This window comes from Myiozetetes cayanensis, unplaced genomic scaffold (assembly GCF_022539395.1).
Source record: "Myiozetetes cayanensis isolate MyiCay16 unplaced genomic scaffold, myiCay2020 scf19, whole genome shotgun sequence".
NCBI lineage: Eukaryota > Metazoa > Chordata > Aves > Passeriformes > Tyrannidae > Myiozetetes > Myiozetetes cayanensis.
Genome location: NW_026087400.1, coordinates 8,337,749 through 8,361,654, shown reverse-complemented (window position 1 = coordinate 8,361,654; position 23,906 = coordinate 8,337,749). Strand labels below are relative to the sequence as shown.

Sequence of the window (23,906 nt, the reverse complement as noted above, 5' to 3'; positions counted from 1 at the left end):
TTTTATATATATCATTCATTGACATGTATTTCCACTTCCTCCCAAACTACAGTGCTCAATATTGTGTCTAAAAAAATCACCTCCTCATCTGACTTACAGATGGGAAATATTCCCACCTACCCTCCTGAAATGGCCCAAAAAATCCTGTATGTTGGGTGCTGAACAATAAGGAGTTTGGGCACAATCTTGTGCCACTGATTCCCTGGTGTTTTAATCAGGAGCATCAACCAACCAACTTTAAATCAACCAACTGACTTTAAGTCAATGAAATATCCATTTACAGCAGTTAGACCAACATGCACTTGACACTGCACTTGACTAACAAGCGAACAAATTGGAACCAGGTCACCTAAAGCAGCAAATCCCAGCCTAAACAGGCTCTTAGGAAGGTCCCAGTTGCTGCAAGTGCTTCCATCCAGAAACATTTTCAAGTACACAGTATTTTTTAATTTAGAACCATTTCCTTCATGGTACGCAAGGCACAAAGATCCACTAATTCAGTGTCTATTCTGGGCACGAGGGATGAAGGTTTCATTAGCAGCTCCTGTGAAAATCAGTTTATTTAATATTCAATTTGATGGCAGTGGAGTTTCATGTTGATGGTAAAAACCTAAAGCACAGGTTTCATCCAAAACCCTTTGGAATCAATATGATTCTTAACACTAACTTCAGTGAGGCCAGGGTTTCTGCCTAAATCTTTTAGTTTCTTAAAATAAAATGCATAGGTTATTTCTAGATGCCTCTGGTTACCTCTAGGATTCTGTCAGACTAACTTATGGCAGTTTTCCTGCCTCCTGGGATAGTTTCTGAGAATCCTAAAAGCTTACATTTTGCATATAATAATTATATCCAATAAAAAAATAGCATGAAGCAACTTCCAAAATCCAAAGGTCAAAAATTCAGCTAACATATATTAATCTTTATTGTGTAACAATGACATAATAAATAACTTTATGAATTCATGTGACCTGTACAAAAAGCTGAAAAGCTTCTGTACCAAGTTAGGTACCAGCTATTTGGATTTAATATTTGTTAAACATATGATCTAAAATTATATACAGTTGTGGAGTTAAGGCAAAACCAGATGATACCTTTAACACAACAGAAGGTTTGAAAAAGACACATAAATACAAACAAGGGGGATCTCATCTCCATAACAAAGTGATTGTGGCTGAGGAAGGAATCCCTTAGGGTTTTAATAAAGCAGTTTTTATCATTCATGTTAATTAAAATTGAAGAAAAAGTGTGAGACTTCCTGCAGGGCAAAGCTGCTTTGTGACGTTGTGCCTGAATGATCACCTTTAACCCCGGTAAGTTTTGTCTTAATGGTTATAACCTGCTATTCTTTTTAGAAATCAGCACGTGGAAAAGAGGAATATCTTTTATATCCGACTAAAATACATCCACAACCCTTTAGTTTATGTGGGCTACACTTGATGTGAGCAGTGACAGAGCTTAAATACCTGGGTGAACCATCCAACACATAACACTCAGAGGAGAATTAAAGTCAATTATCAATGATAATTACCTCTCTCAAGACAATGGAATAGATCATGGCAGTAAAGTCCCAGTGACAAAAACATGTATGACCTATATATCAATATACAGTTCTTTGGCAGCAACACACTAACTCTTGATTGAAGTCTGAACTCCAACTCTCCTACATTAAAGACCTGGTTGCCAGTCTGTTCATAATTAAAGAAAATCCACTTCTCCCATGAATCCAGTAAGTCCAGAAAATGTGATTGGAATAAATCTTGCAGGCAGCTTTAGACTGTAATGTTAAGCATAGATATTTATTGTCTGCTTTAGTCTCAGTCCAAATATATTGTATTTAAACACACAGAATTCTGTGAAACTTGTGAGTAGTTCAGATGGGGCCAAAATCCACAGGGAGAATCCATATTCACCCATGAAAAACCAATAACAAAACATCAATCCCATGATGATAAAATTATCTTCATGTAACAGAGGCAATGATGAGTCCATACCTGGATGAATGTCACAGGAAAATTGACTTTACAGGGGAAAGACCAGAAAGCCAGAAAACGTAGAATACTGCCATCCACCGAACCAGATTACCTTTCTCCAGCTTCAGGTAAACCTTATCCTCCTTGTCCAGATACAGCAGGACTCCATTAGTGGCAGCTTCACGTGTGACATCCTTGTCCCCAGCAAAAGCAGAAATGACTGGCTTTCCATTCAGCATCAAATTAACCTGCAAGAGAACAACCACTGAAAAGCTCCAATTAACAGCAAAACTCCAAGAACTACTCCTAAATATTAACTATAGAGTAAGAGCCCTGCTAAGGTCCCAGTCTTCACTGGGTTTTGGGTTGTTTTAAACTAATAATTACATTTAATTGGTGTGTACAAGTGCATCAGTGTTCCATGGGCTGGACTTGCAGCTGAGGGAGGTATCACCTCCGTTTGTGTCACTTTACCTATGTCAGGGGTTATTTAGTCACTCAGGAGCAAAAAAAGACGACATTTTCAAGAAACTTGGGCACCCAGAGATGTGATACAGGCACCTAATGAGGTGTCAGAGGCACCACAGTGGGCTGGGAGCTCACACTTCACTGGTAGCAAAAGCTCTGTCCCTCCCATCACTGATGACAGCTTAGTTTTAAAGTCTAGAACCAATCTTTAGCTTTATAAGCCATGGTACTGGCTCCAATTTTCTGTAAAACCCTTCTGAAAGTCAACACAGCCCCTACTCTGAAAGCAGCATCACAGACACTCTGCAAACAAAGATGGGCAGGGCTGAGGGAATGGACAGATCCAGGCATTTCTTATTTCCCCCATGGCAAACTATGAGCTCTGCTTTTTTTTGTTAAATAGCTCTAGTGCAGTCTCACAGGGCTGAATTGTGAAATGCTCATTCATATGGAGTGTGCTGGCCTTGCATATGCTCCCATTAATTTTAATGGGAGTCACCACGGAATAAATCACTGCTCAGCAGAAGCCAGGGCTGCAGAATCTGGCCCTTATTTGGGATTCACCTATCTGGGAAATCCACTTAATCAGATGTCCCTAGGGAACAAATTGCAGTTTAGTGATATTTAATGGCACTAACAGATGTTCCAGGAGCACAGTAATATCACTTGTGTAGGAAGCCTGCAGGTGATTTAGTGGTGTTTAAAGTCTGCATGAGGCTCAAGCCAGTTTGTTCCACTGCAATGGTTTCTGGTTCTCCTTCCTATGTATCAAACATGCAGAAAAAGGGCATCAAGGGTTTGGTTCTCATTGCTTGGGTTTGATTTATCCCACTCCTTCTGTACCATCTCTCTAGGTTGGGGTCCCCTGCAGGGCATCTCACAGCAATTTTAGTCACAGCAGAAGACACATCACAGGTTTGCACCCGATGGTCCCACATTAACTGTGCCAAAACTTCCATTATACTTTAGAAACTCCTGATGTATTAAATATTTCAGGCCATGTCACAGGTTGTAACATTCCCTGCCACCAGCCCCAAACTCCCAGGTCTGAGTCCCTGGTATGTGAAACACCAGCCTGTGCTGGACTTCCAGAAACCAAGCCTTGGCATCTTCCTTGGCAATATGCATTTTAAATCCAATGAAGTGGCTGGCAAACAGTTATTCAAGGCCATTTCAACCTTCAGCATTTAAGAGAATGAAAAGAACAAAGTCTGGGCACATTAAACAGTTCATAAGTTCATTATAGAGATTTTCACGAGGTCAGTATTTCACTTAAGGCTTTTGCCATTGCCCTGAAGGGAGTTGGGATTTCCCACTGTAAACTGAAGGAGAATTTCACCAGGGATGTGACTGTGTCCTGCACCAGTTTTCTGCCATCCTCACCATTTACACTTTTCCCAGAAGCCAGAGCTGCCACAAAGAAATGTCTGACCACTCCTCCTGCAGAAATCTCTCTCATCTCAGCCTTGCTCACTGAAAACCATATCCAGGAGCAAGACAGAGCAGCGAAAAGCATCAGATACCTCTCTGAATCTGGTGGTCTCATGGGTGGAAACAAAGGAAGCCACAGATTTTATTCCAGATCTAGAAAGCCAGGATGTATGTCACAGAAAATGTGGGACCTGGCATGAAGATTAATGAATACACTTTAAGGAATTGGCTGTTGGCTCAGCAAAGGGATGTTCAGGAACTTAGAGGCTTTTCCTCTAAGCTAGTACATATTTATATTTAATTAGGCAGTTCAGCTGCTATTAAGCTACAGAAGAAAGTACAAAATTACTCCTTTTTTTTCTAATATATGACACATCTTTTATACACTATATGGTGGGGAAAAAAAAAGAAAAAGTTTAAACTGCTATAAAGGTTCCTTAGAAGACATCCCTATAGAGATACAGCATTTTGGTGTGGTTACAGAACAAGTAGACCACGCAGACTAACCTTGACCCACAGCAGACTGAGGGCATAACCTGGCATCAGCCAGGTCAAAATGTTACAAAAATAGTCAGATCTGGTGTGAATCCCCAGAATTCCTGTGTTCCAGACAGTTTAACCTGTAGGAAAATATGACTCTTCAATAGTATTTATGCAATTAAGTGAAATTCAGAGCTCTCTTTTGCTCTTGGATCATTTATTCTATTGAATTCTTTATATCACCCCAGTTTTAGGAGACAGAAGTGAAGCTGTGGCAGTTTATCTGAGGTGAGGATCCTGCATTATCTCAGCTATTCAGTTTAAATTAATTCAGCCTGCTGCTAGGAAGTCTACACCACAGGTTGCTGTAAACTAAGCAATTTTTCCTTGAAAGAGTATTAAATACTCCTGTGTTCAGTCAAGACTCCATTCCAAACAAACAATTTAGGTAAAAGATTTTACAATCATACTTGATTGACGTACCTGAATTGTTTGACTCTGGTAGACTTTAATTACGTGAAAATTGAAACTGTAAATTCCTTTCCTTGGTGCTACAAAGACAGACTCCAATGTGAAAAAATTGCCCACATTTACTAGGATCTACAAACAGAAAAACAGAGCATGGGAATTAGTACTGGTATGGAGTGCTAAATAAAACCACAGATTATAACTTTAGAAACCATTCACCCATGGAAAATTTTTAATCTACATCTAAGCTGGTTTATTCATGTTCTCTCAATTGAGTTGGAATAGCTCACACTATGGATATTTAGTTGTATTCATAGTACAACTCTGCTACAAACAAACTATGGTGGAAATTGTTTCCTACTTTGCTACTGTGTCATACCTTCAAGTCCTTTCTTCTATACATGTTCAGAGGAGATTAAGAAAAAGCATTTTTGTTCATTGTTCCCCAAAAATGACATCAAAACACTAATTCTGGGAGTGGCAAATGGTTTTTAAAAGCAGTGGTCAAGCCAACACTGTCTTCCTCCTAGCGTCAAGCTGTGAGGAAGGACACACATGAATGAAATAGTTCATTTCCCAGTTTACAGCCAGAGTTACTGAAATACCTGGCACATCCCAGCAAAAACTGGCTGTGAGCCTTTCCTGCTTCAGTTGTTTTTGTAAGCACTAATAATAATTTGAGTTTGATCAGAGACGAGTAACAGAGGGGAACATATTAAATGAGTGCATCATCCATATGCTGCTCATCTTCTCTAATGACTAGATTGTGCTTTCTTTCCGCTTAGATATGCTTTATTTTTACTTGATATTTTCAGGCTCCTTTATGCCAGGCACAGCCCTAGAAAGCCACTAGGAATGTCCATGGAGTTATGACCCTTTCACACTCCCACCATTAGGCTGTGTGACATATCTGCCTCCAGCTGTCACAATTTATTGCTCATTACAACAGGGTGTAGGAAGAAGAATAACCATCAGTCTCGATTACTTTGGACCTGCCCCAGGACGGGAGCCGGTGTTGAAACGAGTGCTGGCACCTGCCCTTTAATACTAGTGCTGAGCTGAGAGGGGCTGTGCCGTGAACCTGGAAGTGTTCCGGGAAAGTTTAAAGATTTTCCCTTGAAATTCCTTCTTCTTTCCCCGCTCAAAGGGTGAACAAGCTGTCTAAAACCTACACACCTGAGAACCCCCTGTCCCCAAGCCCGCTGGGGCCGCGTCCCCCCGAGCGCTACGGCCGCGGCATCTCCCGGTGCTCGGTCCCCGCGTCACCCCGGGAACTTACTGGGGTCTATCCGACAGGTACTGGGGGCTGCAGGTGCGGAGGGGTCGGTACCGCCCCCTGCATTCTCCCCATCCCCGGGGGGCAACCTGGGCACTGCTGCAGCCCCTCCAGCTCCCCCCTGCCCGGCCCCTTGTCCCTGCAGCAGCCGCCCCTGCACCCCAACTTTGTGCGGGAATTTAGGGAAGCGGCGGCACCTGTTGAGGTTCGCGGGGGAGGCACCGGCCCCGCGGGGATCCCCCGGGGCGGCCGCCGCTCACCTGGTCGAAGTAGATGATGCGCGTCTTGTTGCTCATCTCGGAGGGCTCGTGGTTGGTGCTCCGCACGGCCGAGAAGGCGACCTTGGAGTTGGCGGCGCGCACGGAGATGCCCAGCGGGGACGTGGACGAGCCCTTGGGGTCGGTGGTCGGGTTGGAGTCGCAGACCACCAGGCACTTGCCCTCCAGCACGATGGGCTCCGTGTCGTTCTGCGCCCACGCGGCGGGGCCGCCCAGCGCCAGGGCGAGCAGGAGGGCGGGCAGCAGCCGCCAGCCCATGGTCCGCACCCGCGGCCGCCCGCGCCGCCGCTCCGCGCCCCGCTCCGGCCACCGCGCCCGGCACCGCGCCCGGCACCGCACCGCGCACGCCGCGCTCAAAGTCTTCTCTCCGCCGCCTTCTCCCCTCCGTCTCTTCTCTCCTCTCCCGCTCTTCGCCTCCTCCTCCCCCCGCCACCACTTTGTGCCGTTCTTTCTTTTTTTTTTCTTCCTTCTCTTTTTTTTTTCCCCTCCTTCTCTTCTTTTTTCTCTTCCCAGGTCCTTTCGCGAGCTCTTTTAAAAACGCCGCAAAAAGCTGCCGGACAAAATACACGCTGGCCGGGGCCCCCTTTCCGCATCAGAAAGAGAGTGAGAAGGGGCAGTGGGGAAAACAAAAGCCCTCAGGTGAATTACTGATGAGAGACAGAAAAGAGAGGTCGCGAAGAAATAAAGCCATTTGGCGTTGCCATGATCGCCGCCGCTAGGCTCTCTCTCCCCTTCTAGCTGGAGATTCAGGATGCTCGGAGTGGTGGAGCGGAGAGGTGGTACCTCACCCCAAAGCTGCCAGATCCTGTCTCTGATAGCACTGACAGGGTGCTGCAGACTCCACTTCTCTCTCTCTCTCTTCCCCCGCTCTCTCTGCCACAAATTCCACCCTCCTTCTTCCAGCAGTTATGTCATAACAAACCTGCCCAGCTCTCACCTAGCTGGGCACATACGACGCTTCCTTACTAGAGACCCTCCCCTTGGAATTGCCCCCTATTCACACACACACACTGCAGTCCTCCTAGGCAACTTTTTAAGCAGCTACAAAACTGAAGGGAAAGCACCAGAGCATTGCAACGTCCCCTATTTTCAGAAGGAGGAGTGGGAAAGAACTGCAACCTGAGTGAAAGGCAGCCCCTAAACCTGGAGGAGCCTCCAGGACACAGATCTCTTGTGCAAGGATTTGCAGGTTGAATTTGGGTGTGACACCCCCACCCCGTGCGCTCTGTTGCTGGTTCCCCGTCACAGCCAGGAGGGAATCAGCTTTCCTAAATCCCATCACACACATTGACATCACCATCAGGACTTTGCTATCTGCTCTTTGAGCATTAACATGGCCAGGTACCACCTCATGGTGCTGCCACATGGCAGCTTCTGGTAGTGGTTTGATTAAACCTCTGTCTACTGTTAATTTTTTTTTTTTTTTGATGTGTGCTGGCAGGATTGGAGCAGGTACCTTGCTTAGTACTCCCATATATTTCAACATTATTAAAACCATGACTGGTTTGGTGCTCCTTGATGTCTTCCAGAGAGGATCTTTCCTACATCAGCTGGTCCCATTTGAAATAGTCTCATGGTGAAACCTCAACCCACTTCAGGGACTGGCAGAAGTGACCAAGTCCTCCCAGAAGCAGAACTGGCCAAACAGGTTCCATCCAAATCACCAGCAAAGGGCCAATAGTTTATAAGAAAACAAGCAAATGATTTTTAGAAATCCAGCATCTTGCTGCCTCCCATTCTGTCGAGGAAGAGGCTTGGGATTCAGACCCAGCACCTCAGCTCTGTGCACTAACTAATGCTGACTATAAATCTGGGCACTAGCAGACAAAACAAATTGAAGAAGCAACAGGAGGGTAACAGGAGCAATAAAAAGCACCAAAATCCACTTCCTACTGAACACCAAGTCTTCCTGCGGGCAAATGGGCTGGAACTTTTTCAGCTGATGTGGAGAACTGAGGGTGAAGCATTAAGTTTACAGAACTCAGCAAAGTCTTTGAGAAGCCATAAAGCAGGCAAAATTCCTCTTAGAAAGCATCAAATGCATTACTCTCTAAAATTCAGAAGGTTAGACTCAAAGTTTTGAGGAATCCCATTGATCAGGCAAGAAGCAAAAAAATATACTACTGTTTTCTAGGAATGCATCAATACTCTCTTAGTGACACCAATAAAGATGAATAGAAGACTCCTATTGAGAAGTACCACTCACTGCAAGGAAAGGAAATAAGAAATAAAGCAAATACTTGGAGCACAACTTTTGTAGAAATTGGATCTGCAGATTAAAAGATGGAAAACCCCTTTGAAGGACTCCTATAAAATAAAGCTGTGTGAAAGCAGGAAAAGATCTTGTGCCACAGTATTTGTGAATAAATACAAATGTATAAATACTTTCACACTATCTTGTGCTTAAAAACTCTTCTGCACCTCAAGCTGCTGAGTGGCCTTTTAACTCTGCACAAGTAGCAGCAAATCTGTTTATAACATGCACATAGATTTCAATTGGAATTGGAAACTTCTGATAATTTTGAGAGATCAATCATTTGCCAGAGATTAAAAACTTTACAGTCATTTCAGACAACTTGGTTCTAATTTCCTTTTGTTGTGGACAATGACATCAAGTGTCTCTATAGATATTCTGCTGGAATGGCTGTGAACTATCTCCATGTGTTGCTCCCAGAGAGGCTGGATCTACAAATAATATCCATAATCCAGCCTCACATCCAGGCCTAACAAACTGAAAATCTATCGCCAAAATACCTGAGCCATATCATGAAACATCTCCTCCTTTTTTTCCCACCCACCCAGCAGGAAGAGAGCTCCAAGGTTATTAACAGTGTTTGTTTGGGTGGTTGAGCTGGGATTTAACTGCTGAGCAAAATGAGGTAAATTTGCTGGGGATGCTGTGGGCAAGGTGAGCTGAAAACAGGAGTTAGCATTACATTCATAATCAACAAGGTTAATTATTGTTCTTATTTTATCTGACAAAGAATTTCTTAGTATTGATCCAGCTCCCTCTAACAGGGATTATTTTTTCCTTCTTCCTTAGAAAGAAAAACGACTAAAATAATTAGCAACAATACTCAACAGTGGAAATTCAGTTGGATTAAGCTCATGGCTTCTTCCCCTTTCTGGACACATATTGTAGAAGCCTAAAACTGTCTCCAGTTGGAAGAATTTTGCTTTTTCACAGAGAACTTTCTGCACTGAGGCAGCTTCTGACAAAAGGAAGAGCCACAGGGAAAATAATGAAAAAACACGACGCTTGCATTTACATTTTCTTTTACCACTTGCTTGTAAACCTGCATCAACTACAATTTCTGTATCAATATTGCATGATACCTTTCAAATCTCTTTTGAAAAAAAAAAAAAACCAAAAAACAAAAAACAAAAATTGCTTTGTGTAATTAGTCATTTGCCTTACCAAAGGGAGAAATAATCTGCCTCACACTTCCTCTGCTGCTTTTGAGCTCATTGCTGGTGTCTAGAGGCCTCATGAATTCTACAACCCCTCGGTAACAGGAGCCCTCCTTCCTCTGCTTCTCTTTCTTCTTTATCCTAATTATATTTCCCTTCTGTCAGGCTGAGCTCTGTGTTTGCTGAGTGGGGAGCAGGCTTTTGCAGGGAGCAGGGTGAGCACCCCCAGCTCCTCCCAGGATTTAACCCCCAGCTCCGCGTTGTGCTGAGCTCACCCTAATGAGGGATGAGGGGGCACAGGGGGGATTCAAAGCCAGAATACTGATGGCAGTTCAAGTCTGTGTTTATCAGCTGGTCAGAGTTTTTCCCATCTTTTGACATCCTTTCAGGGTGGGTATTGCAATTCCTGAGCTGGCTGTCGTCTCCATCTGGCTGTTGGCTCCCATACAGACCAGCTCCTCTTCCAGACAGCTGGGCCGGTGGTTCTCCCCTGGTTAAACACTTTGTTGGCCAAATCCAAGACAAATTCACCTGCCTAATGAGCTTAGAGGCTCTTAAGAATATTCCCTAAACATTTTAGAAAGTAAATTTCACTTCATTTATATAAGCATAAAATGTAAAGAGATCCTACAGCAATATAATAAAATCTTCATGTGAGTGTGGAATTTCTGCAGTGAACAGAAGTTTTTGGCCTTTAATTCAGACAGACACAGAATCAAGCCTAGATTTTTTCCTTGCTTTATTTTCATCCTGAAGTCCACCTTTCCTGAAGTTTTAAGTAAGCTTTTTCTGTATGTTTGCCTATTTTAATGTATCTCTCCTCAATCCAAACCATCTTCAAGTATTTTTTAAACATTCTGCAGCAGCAGAACAGAGAAAACAATGAAAAACAATTGTCTACTTATACTTCTTGGGCTGCTTTAGTTTCTCTGACACTCTGCTATGATAAATTTGTGTTTTGATGGCCTTCTCAGGAAATGGAATTTTAAAATTCCCTGTGAATTTTAGAGGTGATTAAGAAAACGAGTCAGCAGGATGCCTGCATGTTTAAAGGTAAAACTGTTCAGAAATGCTGACAGCATTGGCATTTGAGGTCTTTATTCAGCATTTCTTATGCAGCCAGACTTTTTATTTGACCAACACTGCAAAGCTGAGCACACTTAAGGCCCAAGTGCAAGTCAGGGTCTGAAACACTCCTGGGCAGATGCTGCGAGTCCTCCCAGCAGCGCGTCCTGCAGTTACTCCTTGAGGGATGTCTGGAAATATTCCACAGTTATATTGTTACACTGACTCAAAGCAACTCAGTCTGGGTTTACATCGCTGTGAAAATGAGAGCAAAATGTGACCCTGTAGATTCTTTTTGCTCCTTCATGGATCCTCAATATGATTCAGTTGTTTGCAACATCTACAGGCCAGTAAATTTTATCTTTAATTTTCACTAAGTTATCCACAAATAGCTTAGTATGTCTTGTGTTTATCTTTATTCAAAATATTTCCAGGAAATATTTCTACTTTCTTAGTTGGTGTCGTAACTTTCAGCTATAATTTAGCAACATATTTAGAGATAAACAAAAAGTATGAGCAACCCAACCTTTGCAGCAGATGGGAATTGATGAATCTGGGTAAATATTGTGATGATTTTTAATCAAAGCAAAGCAATGCAAGACTTTCTTCCAAGGTTTACTTGCCTCCAGCAAGCCCAAGTAGTACTTCTCCTGCATCTCTTTAAAATGGAATCCTGACAGAAACCCATTTTTCTCCTTGGTTGGGTATTTAATACATAGTTTAAGTGATTTCACATTTCAGCTTTCTGTTTGTGTGTCCCTAGAAATGTTTAAAACTGCTCTTGCCACAGAAATTCTGTGTCAAGAAAAGCACAATGCTAGTGTTTGTTTCTTTTGTTGTTTGGGTTTTCTGTGAGACACAGCCATACATAAGAAGTCATTCCCCAGATGTTGATATCAGACTCCTTCAAATATTCCTGTTGAAATATCACATGTGGATAAGGACAAAGACAATTCCATTGAAGATGATGATGTGCATGGGGAGCACAGCACTGCAAGAGCTGAATTAGAAGTCCTCAAAATCCCCTCCGAACTCCCTACGGGAAGCAAATTCACCCCAAAGGACCCCAACATTATGTAATTAAATGTAACCAAGAACTCCTTATAGATAAACTGCAGCCACCTCTGGGATGGAAAAAGATCAAGTCTTTTAAGAGTAATTTTCCTTTAAGTTTGAATAATTTCCTGGAGGTGTCACTGAGGAATTCTTAACCAGACCTTTTTGATTCTGCCCAAGCAAAGATGTCAAGAACAAGAAATATTTGTTATATATCTTTGTCATAGTTAACACTTTAAGAAGATGCAGGGAAGAAAACAATACATATATTTCACAGCTAAGGAACCAGTTCCATCAGGCCCCCCTATTTTTCTCCTTTAGCTGCTTGGTGTCTTTCCCAAGTGGTGCCTTCCAGCCTCCTGCTTTCCGTGATTCTGCCAAAACTCCTTTAATAATATCAAAATACATAGAAGAAATACTAGGCAAAACAGAAAGAAAAAATTAAAAGCCATCCAGACAGTCAAAACTTCTGAAGAGCTGCTTGTGTTCAGTAATCACTGTGAGCTCCAAGTACCTGACCAGGGTGTCCTTCCCCGAGACCTCCATTCCACGTGTCATTTCCTGACGTGCTTCCCAGCGTTACACCAATCCCAGCCCGTGGAATTTTCAGCTGGAAACACTGGCTGGCTTTCAGGAGATAACAAAATTTCACTGACTGCTTTGCACTGAGCTTTCTCTATGGCTGCTCCAAGTTCTTCCTCAGGATGGTTCATCAAGATAAAAGCTAATGAGCACTTAGCTGAGTCTCCGAGGATTCAGATTAAAAAGCTTTAAGACAGAAGTTAATTTTTGCATGTATTCCAGCCCTTTGGGGAGGGTGTCAGCACGGCCTCGCTGCTTCCAAAAAGAGAGAGACAAATGGATAGAAAGAATTTATGTACCTAAAACCAGGCTCTGCATGACTTTGGGGCATTTGGTCTGAGAACTGGGGAGTTGCTTCATCAGCTGCACCCAAGGCTTGGAGAGCAGAGTCATCACAGCCACGTTGTCCTTTCACAGGGCAAGTTCAGTAAATCCATAATCTAAGGGATTTGGATGGGGTTTAATTTTCCTAATCAGCTTAATTCCTGACAACAAAGTGAGAGATCAGATTGTTTTAAGTGGCAGCATTCCAAGCAACAAACTTCAATGTAAGCATTAATGCCAGCAACTTGGGATATTGTCTGGGAATCATTTACTGACTGAGAAAAGTTCCTGGTTTGAAAAAGAGTTGAGCAAATTTCTATTTATAATTTCTTCATTTCAGGTCACGTCCTATAGAGGTTGTTCAGGAAAATTTCTAGGAGCTACAAGAAGAATTTTGGTATAAATCTGCTCCTCAGTACTTGATCTATATGGACAATAACCTTTGGGGTTTGGGGTTTAAAGTCAATGCTTATGGGCAAGTGACATCACCAGAGCACAGATCACCAGTTATTTACCCTTGTGCAAGCAAGAGAGTGTCAGTTATTGATGTTTCAAAACACACTGCAGCATTTTTAAATTGCATCCAGAGACTTCAAGTTTACATCTGAAACCTTTTGTTTCAAGTGTCTCATTTGTAAAATGAGCTTAAAGCAATATTTTGTGGGGTTTTGTTGTTAAATTACTGCTGACTGCCCTTGACTAAAATATTTTCAACGGGAAAAATTCATCCCTTAGTAAATAGGCATCAAATGTAAAGGCTTAAGCCATTTAGCATTCCCTGCAATTAGTTCAATGTGCACCCAAAAAAACCCCCACTGTTCTGCTTAAACATCTCATGTCAGGTGCAATAACATGCTATGACACAAAATATTCAAGTTAATGCTAAATAAAATTATTATTTGCACAAAATATTCATACCTGCATAAGTCTGAGAGCTTTCAAAGGCTCTCCTTTACTTTTTTACTCTGGGAAGAAAGTAGTTAGTTCAACTTTTGGAATATTCTCCTTGGGCAGTGAGCAGCAAGGGTGAAAAAATGAATATTTACATTTAGTTTGGTGAGAAAACTTACTACCTGAGCATTCTGGCAGCTTGAAAACATCTTTAAAATCAGGGATTCAAATCTTGGTTCTGTGAATATCCAAATCCAAACATCTGTGGGTGAGGCAGGGAAGGATCTCTCCAAGGGCTCTTTAAGCAGCCCCTTGGCTTGAAACTCTTAATAAGTTCTTCTTTAAGACGAGCAGCTTGAAACCTGTTTGTGGTTTTTCAGAGCATCATCATTAGCAGCAACTTCTTAAGCAAAGGAGCATTTTCTAAGAACACTTTGAGGCTTTAGTTGTTGTACAGCGAGTGCCCAACAGGCTCCTTTTTAGAGACCCCACGTTTTTATTCTCTTTGTCTTAACACCATTTTTTCCCTTCTCCTAAAATCGCTGTTTGGAATTGAAAAGCATTACATTTAAACTATAACCAGCACACATAAGTGACATCAAGGCCTTTATGCACAGAACACCTTCCAAGTGACCACAGTTTTCATTTTGACTGTTCATTTATACAAATTATCAGGAGCACTCTGCCTGTTGCCTGGTAATTCAAATAGGAAAGGGGAAAAAAAAGAGGAAAACTAGAAAGCAAAGTTGAACCACTGCCCTAGGATATAATTGTCCATTTATGGGAGTTCATTTTTTTCCACTGAGTCTAGTGTTGGATAATCTCTGCTCTTTATATTTTTGGTTTGAAATAATTCTCTAAATATGTCTAAGTAATGCCTAAATAATTTCAAATAAATGTTAAGGCATAAAACCTGTTATTCTTTATACCACTAAGACTTAGTGATACCATTGACTCTAAGACTTGGAAAACCCAGCCTTATGCTAAATAACACTAAAGAAATAAAGAACGAGGTAGAGAACAGGGTGTATTTATTTTACATATAAATCAGAAGGTCTCTGAAACTCACAGCTTTATTTGGAAAAATTTCTCCTCAGGAAGATCCCACTCCAGAGGAAAGTTCCCTCTCTGAAGGGGAGAGAACTTCTTGATGAGAAGATATTTGGACATTAATTTTGTTAATTAATGCTCCAGGATATTCACACAAAGACACAGATATTGACTCCCATGTAGGATATATTTTTAATTGGAAGAGGCCATGCCAGCTGAGCTATAAAACAAGTACAGGCTGTTAGATGTAATAATAGAGAAAAAAAGACTGGGAGGAAAAAAGGGAGTTGTGAAAAAGAAAAGAAAAAAAAATCTATTTAGTTAAAAAAGACTTCCCAGGACTCTGGAGCCAAGGTAGAAAAAACCTGGAACTTATCATGACCATCACGAACACTGTTCAGGGATGCAGGGATCTTGATACCATGGAAATGGCTCTTGTATTCAGGATTATCTTACATGATTCACATACAAATGAAGATAGTTCAGATTTTGGAGCAGTAATGACACACATCAAAACCTGCAAGTGTTTACAGTGCAGGTCCATGTCCTGTACACGGCACTGTGGGATAGAGAGGCAAGAAATTGAAAGGGAATTTCACTTTCCCCTTTCAGCCAGAAATGAGGGGTGCAAGCTGCAGCTCCTGATACACAGATACATGCCACTGACTTCAGTGTCAACCAGATCTCACTGCTCTGATGCTGATCTGAAGCACATATCACCAAGACATCAGTAAAATTAAATCCCTTTATTCGCTTCGGTAAATATTTTTATATAAAATAAGTATCAGAGGTACTAATTTTGCTTTCTTTTTACTCTTTTGCTTCTGAGAAAGGTGACTGCATGTGGTTAACCGGGAGAAGAGTCCTGACAAGGCTTTGAAAAGCCAAAATTGTGCCCTTTGCAAGTGCAGACATGGAAGAGCTGACGGAGGGGAGCAAAGCTGAGGGATCCCACTGGTTACTGGGCTGCTGCTGCAATCATGGAATCACAGAATGGTTTGGGTTGAGAGGACCTTAAAGCTCATCCAGTCCCACCCCCTGCCAGGGCAGGGACACCTTCCACAAGCCCAGGTTGCTCCAAGCCCCATCCAACCTGGCCTTGGACACTTCCAGGGATGGGGCAGCCACAGCTTCTCTGGGCAGCCTGTGCCAGGGCCTGCCCACCCTCACAGGGCAGGATTTCTTCCTAATTAGCTGCAAGAACACTTTTCTGCCTTTTCCCAGTGGGCTGGGCTGGCAGTCAGGGCTGTAACTGCCCAGGAACTGCAGCCTGTGCTGCTCTTTGAAGCACTGAGGCCAAGACAAGAAAGACAATCTTGGTGTTTTTCTATCTCCACCTTCCAGTGTCCAGGTGTCTCTGCACTGCTGGTGATTGTCCTTTACCTGTCTGACACCAGCACCAAGAATCTGCGGATTGCAGCACCCAACTGGTGGGTGCCCAGCTCCATCCTGGCCCTTTTCCTAAACTCCTGGACGTTCAGCGGTCCCACCTGGAACAGCCAAGGACATGCTGGATATGGAGCAATGTTATCTGCCAGCTGAGAGAGAGCTGTGATAATGTAGTTTTTGGATGTAAGTGCATCTAACCCTTTCAGAGGGATTAGGCCCAACTCCTTTTAGCACTGAAGTCAGGGAGAGTGTTCAGCATTTCCATCAAAGCCCAAACACTGCAAAGACCTGGGCAGTCAGACCTGAAATAAATCAGGTAAAGCACTTTTTCCCAAACAATATTTGCAGAACTGGTAGAGAAAATGCCACTTTTTTTTTTTTTTTCAATGACCTTTTAAGCTATTTTCTGCTTTTAATGTTAAACACATCCATTTTGTCTTTGCATTTAGAGGCCTCCTTTTCCTCTCATTTATTGGAGCTCTAGATAATTATTCTAATTAAAAACATGTAAAAGCCAACAAATGCAAGAGAAGTATTTTCTCTTTTGAAAACCTTGGGTAATTATCTCCCATATCCATTACTTAGATGCTTTGTGACAACTTTTTATTTTGCTTCTCTGACATTTTTGTCTTCCTGCAAATGCAAATCTCACATATTGATTGATTTCTGTAGCATTTTACTCCAATACATGACATTAGCCATGAAAAGCACTATTTTATTGTACTACAAACCAAAACCCCCGGCTAGATACTTTCTCCATTCCATACTAAGGCTGCAGTGCTTTAATAGCAGAAAAAGAAACAAGAATTTTTGTTAAATATTCTCCTCTATGGGTAACATCTTCCCATTTCATTATTAAACTTGGGAAAGTATTCTTTTAGAAATTAGATCACCATACAGAAACTTACTCATTGAAAATAACAGTTAAAACTGAGTCAGAAGGCCGAGTATCAAAGGAGAAGATTGAAAAGAGAAGTTATAAAATGTCAGAAGTGTTTCCTCTCTAAATATACAGGAATCTCAAGGTACATCAGAAAATTTGAGAGGCTCTTAAGTGATCTGGGATTCTACAGATCAAATACCACTTACAAATTACACATTATAGATTGAAAGTCTCTCAAAATCAGGGTGTTCTGCTGTGCAGATACTGGTTATGTGCTTTTCATCAGTAAGTAAAAAACCAAATAAATCTTGTTTCCTGGACTCCTCTTTCCCTCAGTTCTCTATAAGATCTGTGTTCTCTTTATGGTGTGACTTCAGCACAGGCCTTCCTAAACTCACAAATGAAGGAAGATATCCATCCAAAGAGTTCCTGGGAGTCCAGGTCTTGTGGCTCCCCAAACTTTACCTGTAAATTTGAAAGACAAAAATATTTAATATTAGTATATCCAAGTAATCTAAACCATGTCCAGGATCTTAATGAAATTTTTAAAAGCAAGGGAAAAGTTAAATACCTTCATTACTGTTAATGTTAATATAAAAAGGAAGAAAAGGTGGAAGAAGAAGGGGAAGAGGAGGAGGAAGAAACCTTTGAGCTGTCTGAAATCTCCAGGGAACTGACATCCTAAATATGGTTTATATTTCATGGCAGGCCAAAAAGTTTCCCTTTTCTGTCATTTTGCTTTGCAAACAAACTAAAATTCTTCATAGGGAAGCAAACATTTTTGGGAGAGAAAGTAATTTATCAAAGAGCCTTTCCCTGTTTCTCTTCTTTCTGTCACCTGAAAAAGGTGAACAGATAGAAAGTTTTTAAAAAGATGTGAATGATATTGGCAAAAAAAAAGAATAAATTTCTCACTGTGAGGGTGGGGAGGCCCTGGCTCAGGTTGCCCACAGAAGCTGTGGCTGCCCCATCCCTGCAAGTGTCCAAGGACAGTTGGATAGGGCTTGGAGCAACCTGGGCTAGTGGAAGGTGTCCCTGCCCAGGTCCTTCCAACCCAAACCATTCTTTGATTCTATGAAATCCAAAGAACATGCTCCAAAGGCTTCATCAAAAAGAGACTCCAAGTTCTGATCTTGGCTGTAATTGAGAGCTCCCCTGTAATTGTGGGATCAGCTCTCCCAAGGCAGAACAGCAATGAAATTGTATTCCAGGGCTTCAAATTGCAGCTGCAATACAGGGGAGGTTTGGGCAGATCTGTCATTTCCTAAACCTGTCCACCTAGACACCATCTAACAGCTCTTAGGAGCAAACCCTCTGTCTGGAAACCAGAAACACAGCACCAGAAACCACTCAAATATAATCCAGTCACAAAAACTTTAACATTAAGCACTGACACCTGATTAACAGTTTTGCCTGTATGTTCCTAATTGCACTCTTGGGTGCTCCAAGCCCTTCATCTCTGGCACATCTGGCCCATGGTGTGTCATCAGTTAAAGAGTAAAGAAAGAGGCATTTCCTGGAGCTAATGACCATCTGTGAGGAGTTGACAGCCCACAGCTATGCCACAGGCAGTTATCCCCAATTTATTGCTCATCCCATAGAAATGTCACATGCCAAGGTCACTACTGATTTTGTAAGGAGGATATAAAAGCATCAAGGTAGGCCTGTGGAGTTTTGGGTTATGTGCAACATGATTTCCATGGCTACTCCAACACAATTCTAGATCAGCTATTCCAGGTGAGCTGGACTGTACCTTCCTAGTGCCAATGGGATGATAAGTTGATCTTTGCTCACCCATCCTATTTTATATTTGCTTTACATTTGTTGCCGCTTTGTAAACATGTAAAAAATTTTATAAACATGCTTGGCAATAACACTGTTCAGAAGAAAAAAAAAATCCATTCTAAGGGAGAGAAATCCATCAAAAAAGTTATTTAGAGAATAACAGGGAAAGGAAGGCAAAAAGCAGCTGGCTTAAAGGTTGAGGAAACGTCCAGCTACATGGAAAATGAAATCCTCTTGAGATACAAAAGGAGTCTCAGATGTTCTTCTTGGTTTTCAACTCCTTTGAAGGGTTGGGACTGAGTTCTCCATGTGCTGCAGACCAATCTGGCTTGCTGCCCTAAACTGTGGCATTATTCCAGTTTGCAAGAGCCACAAGGAAACCCCTGTACATTCTTACAATATTACTTTTAGTAAAACATCACTAATTAAATTTCCTTGGTCAAACATCTCGCTAATCTGCAATGTCTGTTCAGGTAGGTCCCCAAAGGTCTTCCTGGCTGCATCTTCTGTGTAACATTTGCTTATTATTGAACTTCTCTACTTTTAATCCTTCCCCCTGACAAAAAAAACCAAACCAAACCAAACCAAAAAACAAACAAAAAAAAAACACCAAACAAACAAAAAAAACAAACACAAAACCCACCACCACACTTAAAGTCATCATGTTCCAATCCCAAAACCAGAACATTACTCCAGTTTCAGAAGTCAGCACTGCATTTCAGCAACCCTCTTCCTTAAAGCCTCTGACCATTGTTAGATGGGGGGTTTTGTTTCTGTTTCTATAGACTGTATAACTATCAAGCACATAGGAATTTCTTGTGTTTCTTTCCACTTCTTTCTTCACCCTCTTTAAAAAAAAAAAAAAAAAAAAAAAGTAGATTTATTTTCATTGCATTTTAATATGATATGTACCAGTACGTTGCTATAAAGCTTCTTCATTTCATCACATCTTTTTGACAGCTGGGATAGATCCCCTTCATATTTCTGAATTAAATCCTGTAATAAAATAAAACTTCTTAATTTACTATAGGAGCATAATATTAAAGCAGGAATTAAACAGCAGTGAAAACAAGATAATTCAAGTAAAAATTTTCATGTCACAAAAATTTCACATTTCACAAAAGAGAAGCCTACATCAAGCACACGCATTTCCTTGCAAGTATTAAGACATCAAAGATAGAAAAAAAAAGAAACATCAAGGTTAGAGAATTTTAACTGTATTATCCAATGACATTACCTAAATTTATTAAAACTGGCAGAACTAGATAAGCATCAGAAGGTCCTCATTTCCACCACATTTGGCCTTTCTGCATGTGAAGCAAATGCTCCCAGTTGCTGGTTCTTAAGGAGGCAGAAATAGGACCTTAGAAACTTAAGTTTGGGAGTTAAATTTCTTAATTATGGTTCCTTTGTAACATAGGTATTTTTGACAGCTGAATATGTATGGAAGAAGCACCTGCCAAGCTGTTCCAAAGGAGAAGGAGACACGTGGATTGAGCAGATGCTGGCACTGCCCAGTGAAGTTCAGCACAGAGATACCAGGGACAGCAGAGATGGACGTGCCCACACCAGGGTGGGGAACCCCTGAACTGGCATTAGCCCAGTTCACAACCAACACAACTCTGCTCTTGAGTTATTAATTCTCTGTAGTTGAGATATCAACCCCTCTGCTGACTCCTGGCCAAAGCTGGGCTTCCCACAGCCTGCTCAGCTTCCTCTCCCTTGTGTCCTCCAACCCATCTTGTTCTGTCACTGGCAAGGGCAGAATAAACTTAGATCATCCTATAATCACACTTTAGGCATGGCCTTGGATGGTGTTTCTTGGATGGTCTCTTTAACCAAGTAACATTGATAGGACAAGAGGAAACAGCCTCAAGTTGCACCAGGGATGGTTGAGATTGGATATTAGGACAAATGGCTTCAGTGAAGGGGGTATCAAGCATTGGAACAGGTTGCCCAGGGAAGTGGTAGAGTCACCATCCCTGGAGGGATTCAAAAGACGTGTAGGTGGGAGACCTGGGGACATTGTTTAGTGGTGGCCTGGGTAGTGTTAGGTTTAGGGGTGGACTCAATGCTCTCAAAGGTCTTTTCTAATCGTAAATGATTCTGATTGTCTGTGCTGTCTCCCCTTTTATCTGAAGGCAGAAGAAATCATTACAAATTCATAGATGCTCAAAAATTCCTCTTATTCCAAAGTGCTTGTCATGGGCCACTATAGGGCCTGCTGTTCCTCATCCACTCCATCCCATTTATCTGGTGAAGCAAAAGTAGGAGATGCAGAACTCTGAAAACCCTTCCCATGCTGCAGGTTATACTATGAGACACTGTCAGAGGGGAATAAAAAACCACTTTCCCTCAAATGCTCCTGATTCCCTTGTCAGGGCAGGTCTCAGACAAACTAACAAGTGACTCATCATTTACCTCCATCCCCAAGAAAGTTGTGGTAATTTTACCTTTAATTCCTTGCAGAACTGTAATTCCTGGGGTGTTGCCTTGATTGTCTTGGGTTTAATAAGCCTCCTGAACTGAATAATGTTTTCCAATTCCTTTCTTAAAACTAACAAAAGAGAAAGAAAAGAGGAAATTTCACCAGCATGCAGATGTGACCAAAGGACTGCAAATGTCTAATTTAGGACACAAAGAAAATTTAAGAGAATATGGGCCTATAATATGTTCATCCAGGAATATTAACTTTCTATTTTGAAGTAGAAACCCTGAAAGGGGCATTTTATTATGGAAAAAGTAGTATGTGATCACATCACATCGCTGCAGAATAATGAAGAGGTTGATAGCATGGTAATGCAGCGGTCATAAATCTGACCTTCCCTAGCTCTGGGCATTGAAATTAGCTGTGAAAATAACACTGTTCAAACCTATGGTTTTCTGTAGAAAGTTCAGGGTTCCTTTGAAGATAAGAGAACAAAAATTCTCTTCTATGCAACAGTGAAAAATGTTGTCAGTTGGCACCGAGCACAACATTGGGCTGTTACCCTGGGAGCTCCCACACTGGGAAATGGGGGAAAAGAGAATAAAGCCTTGGCTCTGGTGGCTTGATCCTGAACTGACCCAGGCTGTAGTGTGGCATCTTCCTGCCCCTGTGCTCGTGCAGGACTTGCAGCAGAGGAGCTCCAGCACGTGCCTTGAACGACACAGTGAGAAAGGCTGGTGCAGTGGCATTTGGTCCATCTCCTTCCCTCTCTGCCCTGGTGAATGGGACCCAGAGGAGTGACTAAGCTGGGCCCATCAGGAATCCAGGAAGAGAAGAAGCCAGTGAACCTCCTCCAGCTCCCAGGAACCACTTCCTTTGACAATTGGTTTCTGGTTCCGTGCCCATTTTACCACTTTAGCCCTGACTTTCCAAAACTGTCTTTAAAATATCTCATGAATTTGAATTGCTACCAACATTGTCCCTGAAGATCACAAGTGACTGAAGGTAGATAGCATTATTTTTAGTCACTTATGTCTCCTAAAAAGCTGATTGGAATTTCTGGGAGCAGAATAAAACACACTTCAGTAGCCTCAAGATACACGCCTGGCTGACTCCCAAAGCCCAGCAGAAGGGGTGCGAGGGTTTTTCGACCCAAAGCCTGACATATAAATACAGATATACTAGCAAAGGCTGGAATGGGATATATTGATCTGTAGTTACAGTCAACACACATTCCACATCTTCAAAAGACAGATTTTTATAAACTTTCCAGACAATACACAGTCATTAGCATCCAACTCAGATACCATTCCTGTCAGCTTTCAAGAGTTCAGCCTGAAATCCATTGAGCTCACTGGCATCTCATGACACTGTTCAACAGTGAGTTGTAAATATCTCCCCAAACCTATCTTACACTTGAACAACCTTATTCTGTTCCCTCCTCTTGACCTCACTGGTGCTGGACTCCTTTCTAGAGAAGGAAACCAGTTTGGTTCAAAGAAGTTCTTGAAGTCCAGGGCTGAGCTGCAGGAAGTTTTCTCCTGGTGCATTCCCAGCTCCCAGGGAATCTACTACAGCTGTAACTCTGATGGAGCACTTGTACCACTTAACATTTGTACTTTATGATAAATTCTATTTACCATGGGTAGTCTATTCTTTTTTTTTTTTTAATTTTTAAACCACCTGGACACTATTTATTTTTTTTTAATTCTTCTAGGTAACATGACAGCTCAAGTATCACCATAGTAACACTTCACCTCAACGATTTGAACCTTTACCTCTCTTTACAAACTACAGAAGTGCAATGAAAGCCTGTTCCAAATGACTGCACAAGGTATGAAAGCCTTTCTCTGAATGTATAGCCCACATTTACATACCATCAACTTCAGCACTGAGGCCCTTCATGGAAGCTGGAAAGGGAGAGAGGGGGGAAAACATGTTAATAAATATCATTCATATGGTGAGGATGGGAGTTTCCACAGAAGTTGAAGGACTTCATTTTTTATTGGTTGACTATTTCCCCCCTCTCTCTCCTCTTACCATCAGGAACAGCTTCAAATTCTGTCAACTCCTGAGAAAATGTGGCCAGATCAGGCTCATGTAAGAGGATCTGTTCCACAAGGGCGTGAAGCAAAGTGAACGTCCTCTCTTTACCCCTCAGCAGAGGTAACTGCAAACAAAGCAGAGCAGTGATTGACAGGCTGAGCTGTTACACCTTAAAAAAAATAATTAAATAAAGGAACAGCAAGGCTGTTGATAGCTCCCAGGTAAGTTTAACAAGAATAGAAAACAATAAAATTAAACTTCTCCTTTTCAATCTGCCGTTTCACACACATTCTTGATTAAGATCAGCTTTCCACTTCCATATCCCTTGACCTTCCTTGTTCTTCTGTGTCTTATTCACACAGATCTTTTTATACTTAAGGTCTCCTAATTGAGATTTTGGACCTCCAAACAACCATAGTCATTATTCCTTTCCACTTAGAAGTAGTGTGCTGTCTTCATGGAAGAGAGCAAAGTTCCTTAATTGAATCTGGGAAGATGCTCTGTGGCAGAAAATGATTTTGTAGGCATTTTTCATTATGATAGATGTCTATTACAGGCATTATATATATAAAAATAATTTAAAAAAGGATGCAAGTTGTGCTTCAGAATTGTCACTAGAGTTATA

At 41.8% G+C, this 23,906-nt stretch overlaps 2 protein-coding genes across 2 annotated transcripts in view; both read right to left on the bottom strand.

The window, feature by feature from the left end:
* Positions 1 to 900: 900 nt before the first annotated feature.
* Positions 901 to 6,629, bottom strand: CBLN4 (cerebellin 4 precursor). Its single transcript, XM_050314133.1, is given in 4 exon segments — positions 901 to 2,070; positions 2,072 to 2,218; positions 4,833 to 4,949; positions 6,354 to 6,629. Coding segments are annotated over 4 exon segments (591 nt in total). The 3' UTR covers positions 901 to 2,019.
* A 10,150-nt stretch (positions 6,630 to 16,779) lies between these two features.
* The window catches only part of LOC126639336 (disheveled-associated activator of morphogenesis 2-like), a 33,377-nt gene continuing 26,250 nt past the window's right edge, over positions 16,780 to 23,906 (bottom strand). Inside the window, exons 13-17 of the mRNA XM_050314040.1 lie at positions 23,276 to 23,405; positions 23,113 to 23,145; positions 21,261 to 21,364; positions 19,720 to 19,803; positions 16,780 to 17,487 (exon numbers count right to left, since the gene is read on the bottom strand). Of these exons, the coding sequence (XP_050169997.1) occupies positions 17,383 to 17,487; positions 19,720 to 19,803; positions 21,261 to 21,364; positions 23,113 to 23,145; positions 23,276 to 23,405 (456 nt within the window). The 3' untranslated portion in view covers positions 16,780 to 17,382. The remainder of the gene's footprint in view (positions 17,488 to 19,719; positions 19,804 to 21,260; positions 21,365 to 23,112; positions 23,146 to 23,275; positions 23,406 to 23,906) is intronic.